General features: G+C 41.1%; 1 protein-coding gene across 2 annotated transcripts in view; it reads left to right on the top strand.

Moving 5' to 3' along the window:
• The window catches only part of LOC109470592 (mucin-5AC-like), a 68832-nt gene that overhangs the window by 27837 nt on the left and 22183 nt on the right, over nt 1-18812 (top strand). The window contains exons 2-6 of one of the 2 annotated variants that reach the window (XM_019769555.1): nt 3110-7883; nt 11422-11454; nt 12429-12611; nt 13455-13568; nt 15248-15364. In XM_019769555.1, coding sequence (XP_019625114.1) covers nt 3110-7883; nt 11422-11454; nt 12429-12611; nt 13455-13568; nt 15248-15364 — 5221 coding nt within the window. The remainder of the gene's footprint in view (nt 1-3109; nt 7884-11421; nt 11455-12428; nt 12612-13454; nt 13569-15247; nt 15365-18812) is intronic. The other variant, XM_019769556.1, reaches the window with a different exon arrangement.

Genomic DNA, 18812 nt, shown 5'->3' with positions numbered 1-18812 from the left:
TCCAAGCTGCCTTACTCTGCTGCATGCAGGGGCATAAAATATTCATTTCCCTGTCTATTGGAAGGTAAGTGGTGTAATTGCAGTCACCCTGGATATAACTAAGGCTCCAGAATCCCATTTTCACCAGGAAAATCATGTTAGTGGTTGTCTAACCCAACTGTACTCACATATTATATTGCTGGTAGATGTGAAATAAGCTGTAAATTTTGTAGGGGCCCTAAGTGGTTCTACATGTACATGTACAGTAGTTATACATGTGTGTGGTGTGTTCCCACTATCTGAGCCTTTTTATCAATGTCCATGCATAAGCAATACATGTACATGGTCAAGAGAATATAGTATTTGTACATCACTGCACATTCATGATCCATAGCACATGTCAGTTGATGGTGGTTGTGCCAGTGGTGCTTGAAAAGGTACATGTAGCTGTTTAATTAAGATCATTAATTGGCAAGAATCTTCATTATATGTAAATGAGATGAATGCTATTATACAATATCTTTTGGTTGACTTTATGGTACAAAATATAAGAATGTTTTCTTAATAGAAAAGAGGACATCGCCCTGTTTGTTATGACTGCTGATATATTTGATGTGCTAGTATTCAAGCAGCCGTGAAAAATATGTTCAAATTTATAGGCATCACATTTTATGATTGTAATAACCAAAAACAGCACTTGTTTTTCTGCTGGGTAAACTGTTGGGCATCTAAATCATAACATTGCAATAAAAATTACGAGGCCCTTAACAGTAAAATAGTGTAAAATATGTGAACCTGAAATTTAGGTTCAAGGTAAACAGCATTTTAAAAATACAAGCCCCTGCTTTTTAAATGTCACTTTGAGAAGCATCATGTTTTATTCATGCCTAAAAGAAATGATGTAATCTTAAAATGTCATAAATCATAACTGCATCCTATAAAAAACCTTTATATCTCCTATCAAATCTACATAGCATTTTATTACTAGTAGTTTAAGAATGCGACTTTTTGTCAAAATATGCAATAAATGGAGTGGAACACCATCATTTTTCCATGCTACAGAATAAAACATTTACTATTTGATATGTATGTATTTGAGATGGCCTATGATTTAGAATGCAGGTCCAAAACATTTCATTGGCTTAACGTGACCCATTTTAGTCATTTTTATTAATTTTCAAAATAATTCTATGTGACAAGAACACAATTGTGCATAGTAATACCTAGTCTGGGTTCCATCCTATTTGTGCAAATGCAAACTATGGCTCCCATTATAAACTCACTCCTGAAAATGTTTTAAGGGACTGAGCATAGGAGCTCTGGCTTACAAATAGGATGGCACCCAGGCTACGTGACACCTGAATTCCAGCAGCATTCTGTTAATTTATTTCCAAGTGTGGTCCTTATAAATTATCACATGATGGCAGTTCCCTCAGGATTCCAGATTGTTTCATGGACAGCTGTACCCAGACCACTGGGTATGGAGGATGTTTTAATTCCATGCACATCACTATTCTCTAAGGATCAATCAGAAATCATCCAGGTATAATTACAATATATTAATATTGCCCCCTGCTATCCACTAAGAAACGTCTAGTCTGAATATCAAATTTTATAAATATCATAATTTCTATCTGCCTACCAATAATCTTTTTAGTGTAGATGTACATGTAACTTACAGCAAGTCCATATACCGGGGTATTACTGTCTTAGCTATATAGGAAACCTGCATTGTATAGGTTTGTACCATCTGGAACATTGAAGTACTGGATCTACCACTTGAATATGACTAACAACTATTCAACCTTAGGCCACACCAATTTAATTTGTTGGTTCTCGGATTCGCCTCTTCATTTTTTTCTGATTTGCAAAAAAAAAAAAAAAAGATTCTGGTTCTGAATCAAGTCAAAATGCTCATATTTTGCTCCCAACAGTTGAGGAAATTCCTTTTCTTCCTAGTTGTTACAGTTTTTTTTCCATCTATCAATGCAGTGGTTTGATTAAAAGTTCAAAATTTATACTTTAAATTTTAACCCAGCCTTTTTGGTTGACTTCATGGCTCATATCGTAGCATTTGGGGCTATAATAGGATGCCTAGACCTGTTTTTATTTTTATTTTTTTTTCGCCCTGTCGCTTCATATTTTTCCTGAAAAAATCCGAGAACCAACAAATTAAATTGGTGTGGCCTTAAATAAATTAGATAACATTTACCGGTTATGACAAAAAACAGTTACTCAAGCAAATGGATATGATTTTGGAAATCATATCCAGTTTCCAAAATCATATCCAGTTGCTTGAGTACTAGTAACTGTTCTTTTGCATATCTTAGTACCTGGATGTCTAACCTTCACCGACATATTCACCAGTTTTCTTTCTATTGTCACAGTTGACTTTTTTTAAAATACCATGGTGGTATTAGAGTATTATAACTTTCTTCTTATGTCTGCTTTAGTGTACCCAAGTGGCTTCATTACTGCAGTTTTCTCTTGCAATGCAGTCATAGAATGTTTCATGGAGGCTTTTGAGACTAATGTTCTGTTACAGAAACATGTATGCTTCTGTTACATGCATGTTTCATGCGAGGACCTTCTCCTTTCCACACTCGTTAAGCCTTAGCCATAGATCTGTAAAGAATCAAAGGGATGGATTCTGATTTCCTTGGAGAGACTTGCACGCATAGCTCCCTGCTGAATGTTAGAAGATGTACGTGACTCAACACTGTGGATTCATGTATTTTTCCAGGAAGTTGATTTTACATGTACTTGAAAGGAGCTTCTTGCGATGTTTTAAGTTTGTGGTTTAACTTTAAACACTTTATAGTAGTCAGTAGTAAATAATAGTTAGAATGGAAACACAGATAAACATCATAATGATTTTGTGATGGAGGGCTCATTACATTTGCAAAAATAAAATTACTGCGAACATTTTACAGTTTACAGCATTTGCTTGAGTGAGAACTTCTAGTATAGTGTCAATCAGAGTTATCTAAACTATCTTTGTATGTAGCTTTGTAAGTTGACTCCTTTGATATTGTGCTAATGAACATGGTCCTGGCTCTACAGTGATTAGAATGACATGTGCAAGGCTGTAGCGGTGCACTAATATTGATCCTGTTTGCTGTTTCTGCAGGCTACCCAGGCAGAGAGCCGCATACCAACAAACGTTCGACGGAGGTCCTTCCTTCCACAGCGAAAGCCTCTCCCTGTAACAGAACCAGCCTTAAAAGAAGGGCAGTCTGAGGGGAGCTCACCAAGCAAAGTCACTGAAGAGAAAAAGCCAACTGGAATACCATTTCCATCACGACCAAAGAGAGGGCTAAAGCCACCATCTGGCAAACTGTCTGCACAGGTTACCAACCCAGCAGAGATACCAAAGAAGCCAGTATTGAGTGGGGATGAAGTGGCGGTAGACAGTGTGCAAAGGGAGAAACTTTCTGATGCTGACCAGATATCAAAAGCTGCAAAGAAAGCCAAAGTTGATAGGAGAAGATCAGGAATTCCTTCACTAAACTTTGCAAAGAGAAGTCCTCCAAGTTTGCGCAGTAAGCCTAAAACAGTTGAGGAGAAAGTGGGTACGACAGTCGTCACCACAGAAGAACCAGTCCTTAGTCAGTCCACAAAGAACTTGAAGCTTGGGGACAGGGTAACTATAGGAGGAGCAAAGTGTGGTGTGCTGAGCTACATCGGTACAGTGCACTTCAGTCAGGGGGAATGGTGTGGTATTGAACTGGATGAGCCCATTGGAAACCATGATGGAAAGGTTCAAGACGTGCAGTACTTCGAATGCAGAGACAAACACGGCATCTTTGCAGCAGCATCTAAAGTGGAGCTAGATGGTGCATGTGGTACAACAGAGCCAAAAGTCTACGGTAAGCCACCAAAGCCCCCATCAAAGCTCGCTCTTCCAAAGTACGGAAGGAGCCTTCAGCACCCTAGACAGACAATCTACTCATCTGGACCCATAGCCACAGTCTTCCCAACAACCCAGGCACTCAACAGTGCTGATAGCAACACTTCTGAAGCCAAAGATAAGACAGGAAGGGCCGGCAAAGGTAAAACAAGCCTGTTCCAAGCAACTAGGGTATCTCCCATCCAGGAGAGAAATGTCTCACCTGCCTGGTCTAATGCTGAAGCAAACATATATAAGGGAGAAACTGATGAAGTAAAGCGAACACTAGACACAACAGTAACTCTAGACTCCACCTTCACAACTGTCTCCAACAATCCAGAAGATACTGTAGATAAATTAGGTAGAACTGGACAGAACAGTTCTGCAATGGCAGCTGCCCAAGACACTGAGATAGACTCTAGCAACAGAGTTGATGATGTAGATGTTGAGCTTCCAACAACAACAGCAGCACAGGGTGAGGCCCATGCACAGACCCATCCTTCAGGGGCTGAAGCCGACATAAATGTTGCTGATGTTGACACCATGGAAATACAGCTAGACACAGAAGAGAGACTACACCAGTCCCTTGGGTCTCCCGGGTCAGAGATGGCCACCTGCCCTCCCACTGTGGACGGTAGTGGTGAGATGATTCCTAATGTGCTCCAGGAGGATTTACCAACAGAACTGGATGATGAAAAAGTCCTGGATGTCACTGATGGACAACAGCAAGATTCAGACATGGAAGTTCATAGACAAAACATTACTTACGGCATGCCTGAGGAACATCAACCTTCTGGGGACCAGGCAGAGCTCGCTGTTCATTCAAACATAACTAATGGTTCTACTCCTGAGTCTCAGGACAGTAAGTCCATTGACTCTTTAGAGGCAGACCAAGACGGGGCCACAGCAGTTCAGACTGGATTTGTGGCAATGGAAGCTGATGCGATACCCATTGATGACATTACTCCAGAGGAACTGCAGAATAGACAGGCAGGAGTGGCGCTGCCGTCATCTTCACACGACGGAACATTTACCAAAGATGCAAACACTACTTACACTGCTGAAGAGGAGGTGGGACCTTCACAGACACTGCTGCCTAGTAGAGCATCTTCAGAGTATGGCACATCCTCATCAGGACAGGATAATTCACCAGACTCTCTAGAAGAACAAGACCAGGGTTGTGGGAATAAAGATAATGCAACCTTTGTACTAGATACAGCAACAGAGTCAATGGATGTAGAAGATGCAGCGTCCAATATCAAAGAAGCTCAAAGTGCAATTGGTGCTCATAGACAACAAGCTGTTGATGCTTCTGGTATCATCAGTCCATTTCCTGATGTGATCCTACAGGTAGTATCAGCCAGTGAGAAGGGTCCCGTCGCTGATAGAACATTTACCCAGCCAGAGGATAACATCTCCTACGATCCCCATCACAGTATTCTCCGTCTAGATGAGCTGAGCATGCTGCCAGAAGTCAGCAGTGAAAACCTCCTGCAGGAAGACGTCAGCACTAGTGTTAACCCCATCGCTGTAACCGATGGTGCCCCAAACCCTCAAGCTGCTGAGGGCGTCAACAACATGACCATGCCTTTGGTGCAAGCGTTGGGACCCACCCAAACAGAAACCAAACAGCCCACAGATGAAAGCCAGCACAGTGAGGCTGCAGAGCCCAGTACAATCACCATTCAGGTTACAGAGCCTCTTGAAGAGGGTGAAGATAGCTCTGAGTCTACATCAGATCACGCCCAAGTGGAGAGACTGCCAGAGTCGGAGAGAGAAAGCCCCACCAGTAATGACCTATCTTCTGGGAATACCATATCCACAGATCTGGATTCGGGAGCAGCCCAGGCAGATAAACCTCCCGTCTCACTGAGGGAAAGTCCTACCAGTGATGAATTGTCACTGGAGGATGAGGCTGGGCCAAAGATCACAGAAACTGTGGGAGTAAGCAAGGGGAAAGATGTGGTAGAAGATACATCTCAAGTAGAAGATTTATCTGAAGCTAAACAGGAAGTAGTGCCTGTTGCTGCCTCCCAAGTAGAATTTATTCCACCTGAAGACATATCAGCCACAGAGGTTATGGAGGAGGCCAGTGTAACAGAACAGATGGCGTCTTCCATAGATGTGGAGAAACCCGTGGAGTTATCTGTAGAGAAGGAGGTAAATCCTCTAGGTGCTTTTCAACCAGTGAAAGATGATGAATCTCCCAAACCAGCAGTCAATGGAGACAAGCAGGATGTAAATATAGATGTAGGTGAGCCTATCCGTGGTGCTGATGTATGTGTTGGTGCAGTGGGATTACAGGCAGCTGCCAGCACAGATGTTGTGGCTGATGAAGTGGGAGTAGTAGAGCCACAGACACGGGAGATAGACATGTTATCGGATGGAAAGGTGGAAGAGGAAGGGGATAAAATTGCAGCTGGGAGCACTGTAACATCTGAGGAGGAACCTCCACACAAAGTTGCCAGAGTGACAGACCAAACCTTTGAGGTTGATGACATTGTAGAAATGGATGTTCCTGTCCTTGGTGCTGAAAAGGAAGCTGCAAAGGCAACTTTTGTGGCAGATGATGCAGTAGTAGAGGGTGCTGTTGGAACTGGGGCTGGACCTGCGGCACTAGAACTTGAAAAGTTGGACGAGACTTTTGACCCAACAGCTTTAGTAACGTCAACACCCTTCCAGCATAAGGAGTTTACTTTCTCCAGGATTGAGCCCGAGTCTCCATCGTTTGGTACTGACCATGACCATCCTCTGGAAGGAGAGGATAGCCTTACTGTTGCAGACGTAGTTAGGACACTAGAGCCTGATATCATAGATCATGCTGCTGACAATCAACATATCAGTGGAGAAGACGTTGCAAAGACCCTGGACTTGGGTAGCAAGGATGTAAAAAAGAAACAGGTGACAAGAGCGCAGTCCAGTTCTGACGCAAAATCTTCCATTTCTCAGGGATCTCAAGCTAAGAAAGCACGTACCGCAACAAGCACCAAGCAAAAAGCACCAGCAAGGGCAAGTGTGACTGTAAGTAAGGCAGCTGATGCAAGGAAGACCACAGCAAAAGCTTCAACACAATTTGTGTCTAAACTCGCAGTGCCTCGCACTACTAGTAGTAACAAGAATCAAGCAAATGCTGCCGCACAGCAAAGCAAGGGCACGCCGGGCAGTCGTTTCAAAAGCGACTCCTCCGGATCCAACCCTGCAGAAAAGGCCAAGTCGCAGCCGCCTTCCAACACTTTCAAAACGCCCATGGGACCAAGTAGCAAAGTAGGGTTGGTACGCCCCACGCCTCGGGCAAGTCCTTCTCCACAAGACAGGAGAGCAGCACCGGACAAAACTAAAGAGCAGCCCAGTTCAAGTTCTTCAACAAGTAGTCCAGCGCAACGGCGTAGACTGTCCTCAACTGTGTCAGACAAGAGTGACACTCAAGCCACCCGGAGCACCAGAACTCCTGGCACAAGATCCGCTACGACCACTCCGCAGGTTAGAAGAGCAGCAAAAGATCTCAGCAGCAGATCAACGAGTGGAACTAGCTCTGCCACCAGCAGCCCAACAGTCAGGAAGAGGCTCTCTTCTTCCGGTGAACTGCAGAGAAAAAACGTGGAGAACTCTCAGTCCAGAGCCTCCAGCAGGTCCAGCTCTGTGAGTGGCAGCCCCGTACCAAAGAGGATGTCTTCACGCACACATATCAATGGCAACGCAAAGGAGCATTCCTCGTCCGCACAGCCGAGAGCTTCTTCCACTCCGTCTGCCTCCACCCCTAGGAGCGACAGATCGGGAACGAGCACTCCCACCAGCACCAGGAGCCGGTCTAACTCCACCAGTGCAACCCGCAGTCCGAGACCAGGCTCGGCGGCGAGTGTCGGGAGCGTGTCGTCCCCGCGGGGCCAGCTGAAGGGCGTGGCTGCCAGGATCGACACGGGCCTGAAGAAGAGAGACAGCTCCACGTCACTCACCAGCACCAAGTCTGACGGGGGCAAGGATGAAGGGACGGTGTCTGCTAAGGAGAAGTCAGCAAGTAAGTGCCGTTCTTTTGTACCTGAGGTGACACAAATATATGATTCATATCATTGAGGTACATGTTTATTAATTGTTTATTTCAGGCTCGACGGCCCATAGTATACAGACACGTAACGTGATACAAACATGTTTAAAAAAATAAACACCATCAAAGTATGTACAGGTAAAGTTAAAACATGTAACGTTACATGCAAGTTGTTATGATGCATTGTGATGTGCAACTTGATAACCATTACTAAGAATGTTCTCTTTATATGCATTTATGTTTGTGCCTAGCTAATGTTTTCTTCCTGAATATGCAGCCAGGATGTTAAAAGAAACGGGTTATTGGCGTGCATGACACAGTCTTAAGTTATGTCCACAGTGGGACTCCAGAAATGCCATTAGAAACAGGTTTCATGTCTAATCTTCCCTTCCAGGCCAGCCTCAAAGCGACAGTAAGAAGCGAGTACAACTGAGAATTATTCCCTCAAGTAGGTACATCACGAGACCCCACGCCGATCCCACGCTATAACCAGCTAATCCTTTCAGCGCATTGCATTAAGTCTGCCAGGGCGATGACAAAAACACACTAATCAGGCTTTTCTGCTTCCTAGGCTTGACAGTGCAGCTATAAGCAGCTTGTACCCAGCAGTGGTTATGGCAGGATGCTGTAATGGCAGCTAATAGAAGCATTAGTCTTGTCTGTTATAATGTATGCATGATGTAATTCTCTGTAGCTCTGTCCTACTGAAGGGCAAAGGAGAGAATATGCTTGAAATATCAGCCAACACCAAGAATGATATGTTATTAAAACATAATTATAAAGTTTTTCTGATTATAAGTGAAATATAAAGTAAAAGTCATTTTTGCTTCTGTCTATCTTGTAAAATGATGATAGCATTCTGTGTTGTATAAAGAACAGATACCAAATAAATACATATTTTAGGTTTTTACATCTACAATGTATTTTGAAATATGCTTAGCTACAATGCTACTTATCCAATTTCCTTGTGGATTTTCAGGACTTTCTTGACCAAGCACATCTAGACCTCAATATGCATGAATCCTGTAATTTGAAAAAAAAAATCTTGGACAAATTAAAAGAGCTTCTCTTGTAGCTGATCTACACTAGATTAAATAGCACATCCTTATATGATAGTATTAGTACTCTGAAGCTGGGTATTAATGTTAAGTAGGTGCCCTTTTGCTGACCAAAATAAAATCAAGATCTTTGAGGTTTAGATCACAGCATTGTGTGTTTCATACAAGATTATCATCAGTATGATCTATGTGAGAGACTAATTTGTGTTGTCAGGCTATGTGATACACACTAGACACTGTGGTGCCTCCCATATCATTTGTGACCGAGACCAAGATGTTATAATACTTCTGCTTGCATGTCTATCATGTGTCTGTGATTCTAGCCTCTCTATCTCTTGTCTCATCTCTCTTTCTAACAGGACAGATTCTTTATGGACGTCTCAAACTCAAGAAACATTCCATGCGAAAGAATCTCTTAAAACTTATCTGTGGTTCAAGTAAGCGCCAGATCTCTTTCACTTTGCATCTTGACCCTCACATGCCACCATACACAGTGTACATGCCAGACTTCAAATGTTGGTGTTGGAGTGAGTCCACAAAAACAACTTTGATCCCTTTTTAAAACAAAGTAAATTGCGTTTAACAAAACTTGGCAAAACTTCCCAAATAATTGTTTTAGCATCTAAACTCCAAGATTTCTTGTAACAGTCACCATTTTCTTTTCCCTTGTTTTTTTATTCCTGTAACGTTACATGAAAGAATTGCAGATTAGATTGACTCACTTTTCAACCCCCCGTCAATTTGAAGCCATCCCTGTCAACCCAATTGCTTTGGAGCTTTCACCTAACGCTGCACCTGTATGTGTGTGTGTGCTGTCTATGTCTCAGGGGACCGCCAATTTCTCAAAGCATACTTTCTGGAAAAGATTGTCAGAAAGAGGTCCAAAACTGCAAGTAAGATGTGCTTTATCTGTTGCTCATTATGAGTCTTCCATCCTTTTAAAGTCTTATTACCTATTTTTCCTTTATGTCGAAGGTTCTGGGTTTTTGTTACCTTGTTTTCAGTGTTTTCTGTGTCCTCACCGTATGGTTCCTACTTTTCTGTCTGTCTTTCAGCACTCTTTACAAACGAACTAAGAATCAAAGCCATTCTCACTGAGGCAAAGAAACGTTACCTGAAGAAAAATGGTACAATATATAATTATGGAGAACCCCTTTGGAATCTTTGCTGGCGTGGTGTGTGTGCGTGTGGAGGAAAGATCAGAGGATGAAACTGGATGCATTATTTATAAGCAACTTCCTCAATAATTTACAACGTGTTGAATACAGTCGGCTTTGTCCTAGTTTTAGACATGCTATCCTGTCCTGTCTTTTCTTTGTAACTTGAATCGCTTGCAGTCAAGAAAGCAATATGCCTGCCTGTTGTTTCTTTTTCTGCTTGGCCAGTGTTGCCAGATGTTTCCAAAACTGCACATGTTCTGCTTCTTGATGTGAGAAGAAGTGCTTTAAATGCTCAGCACTTAATGTCTGGATCTGAGGAGGAAAGTCTCCAGACAGCTTGTGGGTTGGCATCGCTTGCCGTGATTCTGCCTAACTTTACATGTACATTTTGGGGTTTGTTTTTAATCTCTGTTGTGTGGCTGTCTCCATTTTTTTGTTGCCTCCAAACTGCCTGTGCTCCTTGACTTCATGCATACCTTGCATTATCAGCTATTGCTTATCATAATTCTCACACCTTAATGCATTATGTTGTCTGCTACTGTGTTATATGCTCCTTTGAATGCTTACACATGTACGTACAACATCTCCTGTACACCAATAGCTTAGTAGACCCATCCCTTTACTTTGTAAATTTGATCCACTTTGGGATATATTGCACCTATTAAAATTTTTAGGACGTGGTCCTGAATTTCCTTTTTTTTGCTACTCATTTTTCAATAGCATTTTCTCAAAATTTTGTCAAGTGTAAATTTTTTTCTTCAGAACCTTTTGTGGTTACATAAAGTAGCAGTTTGGTTGCCAATATACATGCTCTACCTCAAAGTGGATCTATAAATTATCTGATGTTAAATGTTTAACACAATCTATAGTTTCCTTTGTGTTTGTGTGTTGTGTCTTTACCATAATGTCTTCCTCCTCTTCTAACAACCTAGACAAAGATGAGAAATCTGGAGTGCGGACGAACACAAACAAGGCAGAAACCAAGGCTAGCGCTCGACCTGCCTCTGTTCCATCCACCTCTCACCCCTCTTCTTCTCAGAAGAAAGTTCCTCCCTCTAGTACTACCCAGAAAAAGCTACTCTCACAAGTAAGCTTTCTACTAATATATCCATGTTGTAGTCTTCACTTTTCTTTCCCTACCTCCGATGGGACTTTTGGACGCAGTATTTATTACTTATTTCTTTGGTCATTTCATTTTGTTGTAACTCGAAATTCATTTCAATAATCACACTTTGACAACGAGAAGAGTAATTTTTCTTGTTCTTTTCTCTGCCAATCTCTAAACCATTGTAGCTCTCTCAGTCTCACACCATGTTGAAGAAACAGGTAGGGGTGGTTTCAACTTCAAGCATCACTTTGTTCGTTTCTGGCATCTTATTCTACACATTGCATCTTTGTTGTTATTCACTACTGTTCAATCCTCAAGGCAAATGTGTCTATGCCATTTGCACACACAGTTGTGTTTGGTATGCATTCTACATTAGATATTAACAGGAGTTTGAGTTGAAAACAAAGATTTAATTATTCAAATATCTTTACATGTTCACAGGAGAGCTTGCTTAATCCACTCTCTGCATAACTGGCACAATGTATTTCATTACCAGTCTTTACGATATGCATGTTCTTTTATTACTGTTTATTTGATTTACTGCCTGATTTTATTTGCACAAACTAGAACACCTTATCCCTTGGGCTTTAGGGAAGCATTGATGTCAAAGATTACACTTTGTTATACTGAAATTGTTTTTACATGTAGTTCACTTTTTACAACAATGTATGTGGTAGATACAGCACGTCGGCAGAACGTACTGCACCTGCTTGAAACCTGTAGTGTATTGTGCATAGCACTTCCATAGAACTTCTCATATAAGGTTGTATTCGCGTATATAAGGTTAACATCCTGTCTGTAGTTTCCAAATGTTATGACGAAAAAACTATCATCTGCCATCATAGTCCTGGACCCTCAGACATGAGGATGGGACTAGGTAAGGTAAGGGTAAGGCAAAATTTTGATGCAGTGTCGACCTCAAACCCACGAAAACCGTGAAAAATCAGGATTTTGCACAGGTACAGTACGTTCTGCCGCACGTACTTGTAGATACAATGCTCTGTGATTATTCCTAGATTGCAAGTATTCATTACAATAACATAGCTTTTACTTTCATGGAAGTTCATCTGTGTTAGTAGTTACATGTTTAGAGTTAAAACCTTTGGTCCAACGCAGTTCTCGTTGAGACAACTTATTTGTGTTGGATCTAAGTTTTAACTCTAAACATTGCTGTATACTTCCTTTTTTCTAGACAAGCCGTCCAACAGGAAGCACGCTGAGATCCAACACTCTGCGCGGAACGGGCACAGTAAGCGGAGAGTGAGCACCTCCAGTACGCACAGCTCAACCTCCGACCTGTCCGTCACCTCCAACACCAGCTCCAGACTCTCCAACTCACACGAGGAGGCACGGGCACAGCGGGCTAAGGCTGATGGTAAGGAAGACAAAACATCTAACTACAGCAAGCATAATCCAAGAACTAGAACTGTGGAACTTGTTGCCACCAAGCACAGTTGGGGCCTCATCACTAGTCTAAGAACGCTTTTAACAACTCCTGCAATTAAATGTGCAAAGATTGATTGTAACAAGTTGTTCGGTGTGATATAGCTAGCTGCCGCCATGCCCCGTGCCTGCAAAGTAGGTGTGTTACGACGAAGGGTGGTTATACCGGGCTATACTGATACAGATACAGATAGTCTCAATCAGATGTCATACTGTCCTCTGACAATCCCTCACTCAACAGGCGTTGTTCAATCAATCATTTAGTTAATTAAGGAACCTATCAATCAAAAATTCATATTGATAATTGACAGCATTATTAATTGGGATGACTGTATCAACTTTGGTTGGAACTAATTGTATAGGCAAATGCTGATCTGTATGGGTATTGCTGGAAGGGAGTCGCAAATCTTACAGTGCACACAGGAATATCTACTGTGAAAAGCACAGCAATCAGATGGGGAACTGAAAACTGATGCTGCTTTGTACCCTCCAATTTTAAACACAAAATAGCAGCACTGAAGATGTATGACACTATACAGTCTGCATTTGTATATTTGGAATTGCAGGAGCACGCACGCATGCACACACACACACACACACACACACACACACACACACACACACACACACACACACACAAGAATACATGTCATGTTGTATTACCTTACTTCCTTCGGGTGAAGTAACAATAAGCACATGTAGCAGCAATGTAACCTACTAAGTAATAGAGTTAAGATTAAAAGTACTGAAACTACCCTTCTCTTGTGTGTTGCAGCATTGAGCAAACCCTCTGCCAGGTCGACCAAAGTGCCTCCAGTTGCCGGCCGGGCCCAGGGCCGTTACCTGCCCACACCAGGCTGCAGGCCCTCTCCCATGCCTGGAACTTCAGGTGAGATAGTTATTGATAGTGGGACAGAGTACAAAACCATAGCACGTTGGCAGAACGTACTGCACCTGTGCGAAACCCGTAATGTATTGTGCATAGCACTTTGGCAGAACGTCTCGTATGTGGTCATATTGGAGTACATGTATATAAGGTAATACTGATGCAACGCAACATTCAACAGAAACCTAAAAAAATCAGGGTTTTGCACAGGCGCAGTACGTTCTGCTGACGTGCCCAAAAACATTATAGCAATATTTTGTAATCGTGGTTTATATCACTTAAATTACCTGCTAGGAGACCCTAATATATACCACTTCTTCCATGCCCCCAAAATATCTGCTACCCCAAAAATAAAGACGATGGCATATCCAGAGCATAAGGTATAAAAATGGAAGGTCCTCTCTAGCTGCAGTACTAAGAAAAGCCACCAAGAGGCCCACAAATCACATCTGTGAGACCTATGTACCAAATATCATCGTTAAGAGAGAAGGCCATGGGGAAGCTTAGATAATTTCCTTGTCAGTAACGGTACGTTTCCTTGGCATTGCAGTATTATCCTATATTAACTTATTGATTTTCAACCTTCATGCAGAATATTTGACCCCTGTATCTCGTATCAGTCACCGGCAAGTGTAATGCGGCAATCAGTAACTGACCTTGTCTTGATGTGTCAGCAAATGTTCAGTGACAGTTTTACGAAAGCTTTGTTCTGCATTTTGACTGAATTAATGCAATATCTGTCAGTACAGTAATAAAATGGGCTAACCACTCTTCTCCATGCTGTAGATATGTGTACTAATCTACTAAAAGGTCTTGTTCTTTATGAGGGCCAAAGATTTATGGTTATTTAATGCCATAAACAGTGCATCCCTAGGACATAGTCCTTAGTTAGAGAGTACAGATCTACCCCAAAGGTTGGTTTCAAGGGAATATTTTTCTTCAGCCAGACAAGTAGCTAATTGTCAATTTGGACAATCTCCAGAGCTGCTTGTACAAAGGGTTTCCACATCACTGCTTTATCACTTTTCCAATCAGCCGTCATATTCTGACATGTGCAGCTGTGGTCACGTGGCCGCTCACCTCAATATCAATTGGGGGGATGAAAGTGGTTTAAACCATTGGTCATAAAGCATGGGGGCAAGTGACAGGGGCACAGCAAAGTCCTGTGCAACGTGTAATCCCACGGAGCAAGCGATTTGGACCAATGTTTTCCTTCCAGAGAATCTCGCAGTCTTTTTCTTTAGGTAGGATTGTTCTTTACCATGCTTGCTGTACAGTCCCTCTGTTCAGTTAAAGGCAGTACATAACTGTTGCAGTTTTTAAAATTCAGGAAAGGAATATTGGCATGTATGATTCTAATCTATTAATACTAACTTAATCATTCATATGCCAAAAAACAGTTACTCAAGCAACTGAACATGATTTTTGAAATTTAGATGCTACCTGAAATGTCTGACATTTCCAAAATCATATCTAGTTGCTTGAGTAACTGTTTTTTTGGCATATCTTATTTCCTGGATGTCTAACCTTCACTGATTTAATTGTCCATCTTAATATGACAGAATAGCTTTCATACTAAAGGCATTGGACACTAACATCTTACATCTCAGTTGTTTCATTTTTCGTATGTACTGTATTTCATTTTGTGTAATAAATAACTACATTATGGTACTGTGTTACAGGTGTGAAGAGGGGAGGAGAGAGTAAGACTTCTGCCACCGTGTCCCCGAGTCCCAAGAGGGTCCTGCCTGTCCCCCCCTCACCTGCTACTCGGGCCCACCATGAGGGCAAAACAAATGGTAAGGCTGGCACCTTTACAATACTGTATTCTCAAGCACGTTGGCAGAACGTATTGTGCCTGTGTGAATCCCTGATTTTTCACAATTTTTGTTGGATTTTTGGTCAACATTGCATTAGAATTTTGCCTGTTGCAGAGGATATCTTTCCCGACATCACATTTGAAAACTATAGACAGAGAGTCAACCTTAGATAGGCAAATACAACCTTATATAAGACGTTCTGCCAAAGTACAATACATTACGGGTTTCACACAGGTGCAGTACATTCTGCCAATGTACACCTTTGCAATATTATTATATTGTCTCATTTAGTAATCAGCAGCTCCTCCTAGCAGATGGAGTGATGATTGCACCATTCGTTGGCATCAGCATTATGATATGTATGACTAGAAACTGAGGGCGTCAAACTCAAAGCATCCTGCTGTCATCTATTTCAAAATAATGTAACATGTATCAAGCAAATTGGATTTGAAAGCTGTATGTGCTGGAACATTTTTGTAATTGACTTTCATGTTGATTCAACTAGAAAAATAATTTGACTGTTGAGGAAAATACCGGTCATTATAATTTTGATTGCAGTGTAAAGAATTATACTTTGAAAAGAGAAAGCTGTATACTACTGTCTACTTGACTTAGATGGATGCCAGTGCACATGGCTAACTGGGTGGGCCGTGGCAGGCATGTTACCTAGTATGTGGTCAGCTTCCGTGTGTCAACAAGTGTCTCAACACCAGAATTAGACCAGGGACAGAAGTGGGAAGTTGCCAAGACTGGTCGCTTTGGTCAAGTGTGTCTCTTTCTCTTGTCTTCTGTCTCTGTTGGTGGTAGAAGCATCGTGCATGTACATGACAAGAATCTGGCATGCTTTAGGTGATGGTTTGGTGAGGTCAGTTTTGACAGTCATGTTTTCAGAACATTTCATTTGGGATCGTACAGGCATTGCAAGGTTCCTCAGAGGTAAGATAGATTGTCGTAGTACAGTTTGTTATCAATCTTTGGGATATACGAGTTGTTAAGAAAAGGGTGCAGTTGCATTTACTGCATTTTTTCCTTGTCAGAAAGGTAGCTTAGAGTATGAATATTAGGGAGTAACAGATTTTCCAACAAAAAAATTATGTTCTAATTTCCCCTGCAATATGATGAAATACACAGAGACTAATTTTTTATTCTTACACAAATTTTTATGTAGAAATGTTGATCATGTATGATGTAAAATTACAAGCTACCACTAAATCCATAACTATTAGGTTTACCGGACTTAAGCCATGTTTATGTTGGAATCAATCCTTGTTATTTCTATGTCTTCATTTGGAATGTAAAGAAATTGGGGCATGTCATTAAATATGTCTAAAATGTCACACTATGTCCAGCATTACGTAATACATGACTGTGTACATGGGGAGGATTTGCATTTAGGTCATAATTCATCAGGGATCGAAATTCATTTTTGGGAATAGATGCACTGGTTCACCCAACCTAAAATATTGGGTGCACAAGAAATATTTTATTTAGGTGCACCATATAAGATAAAATAAGTAGAATGTCAGCAAAAACTTTGTTTCATTTCTAAAGAAAAGTGCTGTATAACAATGATTTTTTTCTTACACTTAGAATATGCTGTATATACTACTATACGCTTAACATCTTTAACACATGTGTAAACCTACAAAAATATTTGGGCGCACTGGTGCACCTACAGAAAAAATTGGGTGCACTAAGGTGCACGTTCACCCAGTATTTCGAGCCCTGTCTATGATCCACAGTTCCTTCTTGAGCCTTCCAATGAATAAACCTAGGAGCATAGCTGAGATAAATCAATAAGACTTACAGCGTGATAACCCTACGAAATGTTTGTTTTTATCGACTGCAGCTTAAAAAGCCGGCTGCGTGTAGCATGGCACATTTGGGTGATGGATGGATTTAATAATGGCAACACAGGGGCAGCTTAGATTGGTGCCCAGGGCTTGAAATACTGGGTACATGTGCACCTTAGTCATATTACCTTGACTTAGTGCACCCAAAGTTTGAGCTGTGCTCCTTTTTTTTTCTGTGGTGCAGCAGTGCAACCACATATTTTTTTTTTAGGTTTACTTATGTAAAGATGTTAAATGTACAGTTAGCTGTTACATTAGTATACAGCATATTCTTAACATCTAGTAAGTGTCAGAAAAATAAAAAAATCATTGTTGTAGTGCTTTTTACCTTCGCCAAGAAGGTTATGTTTTCAGTAGCGTTTGTCTGTGTGTGTGTGTGTGTGTGTGTAATTTAGCAAGATAACTCAAGAAGCAGTGGATGGATTGGAATGAAACTTGGTAGGTGGGTAGGTCTTCATGAGACCTAGAAATGATTAGATTTTGGGCCCCCTGGCGGCTTTCCTAGGTACTGCAGCAGAACTTCCGGTTTTGATATCTCGTGATCTGGACATGCTAGGGTCACGAATTTTGGATGGAAGATAGCTCTTGGGATAGAGAAGAAGTGACATGAGTTTGGGTCCCCTAGCGCCTTGTTCTGGAACTGCAGGAGCATTTGTTGAAAAAAAATCGAAGGACGATAACTCAAGAACCGGTTGACGTATTGTCGTGATTTTGTGTATGTAGGTAGTTGAGGTGATGCTTGACATAATCAGATGGCAATTATGCAAATCAGGACTTAATTTGCATAATTAATGAAGAAATTCTATAAATCTGCTTTGTTCAATAATAGAATTATGAAACACTTGTAACATCTACTTGAGAACGAGAAAAACATCTGAGGATATAGATAATGTAAATGAGGACCTAATTTGCATAATAAATGGAAAATTTTTATGATTCCATAGTTACTGCTGCACCCCGAATTTCATGCTTGCCACATTTGGAAGTTAAGTTAAGGTGAACATCAATAAACATAATTTATTCAAATAATGACCTCATTTGCATAATTTATGAGGGAGTGCTATAATAGCCTTTTTGTTATGATAAGGCCGTCATTGGATGGAGAATATGATCAACTGATATAATCCATGCAAATGAGGCTCTTATTTACAAAATCAATGATCAAAATTGTATAATTCGTCACCCGCAAGGGTTAACATAATTGGCGAAGGTATGAGATCTTGGAACTCTTGTCTTTAGAAATGAAACAATGATTATTAGTTTTTGCTGATATTCTACTTTATTTTATTTTATTATGGTACACCCAAAAAAGTTTTGTGCAGCCACCCAATTTTTTTGGTTGGGTGCACCAGTGCACCTATTCCCAAAAACTGAATTTCCAGCCCTGGATTGGTACCCGATTTTGTATTCAAGTCCGATGCTCTCCTGTCATTAACATGAAAGACGAAACACAGTCATCAGCACTCATTAACCCCCATTCACCTTCAGCATTCATCAGTATTACAGTTGTCAATAAAAATGTCCTACACATGATGCAGGATGCCCCAATTCTGGATGTAAAATTACAAATCTGT

This window comes from Branchiostoma belcheri, unplaced genomic scaffold (assembly GCF_001625305.1).
Source record: "Branchiostoma belcheri isolate BF01 breed outbred unplaced genomic scaffold, Haploidv18h27 scaffold23, whole genome shotgun sequence".
Taxonomy (NCBI): domain Eukaryota; kingdom Metazoa; phylum Chordata; class Leptocardii; order Amphioxiformes; family Branchiostomatidae; genus Branchiostoma; species Branchiostoma belcheri.
Note: the sequence above shows the minus strand (reverse complement) of the source record. Positions and strands in the feature narration are given on the sequence as shown.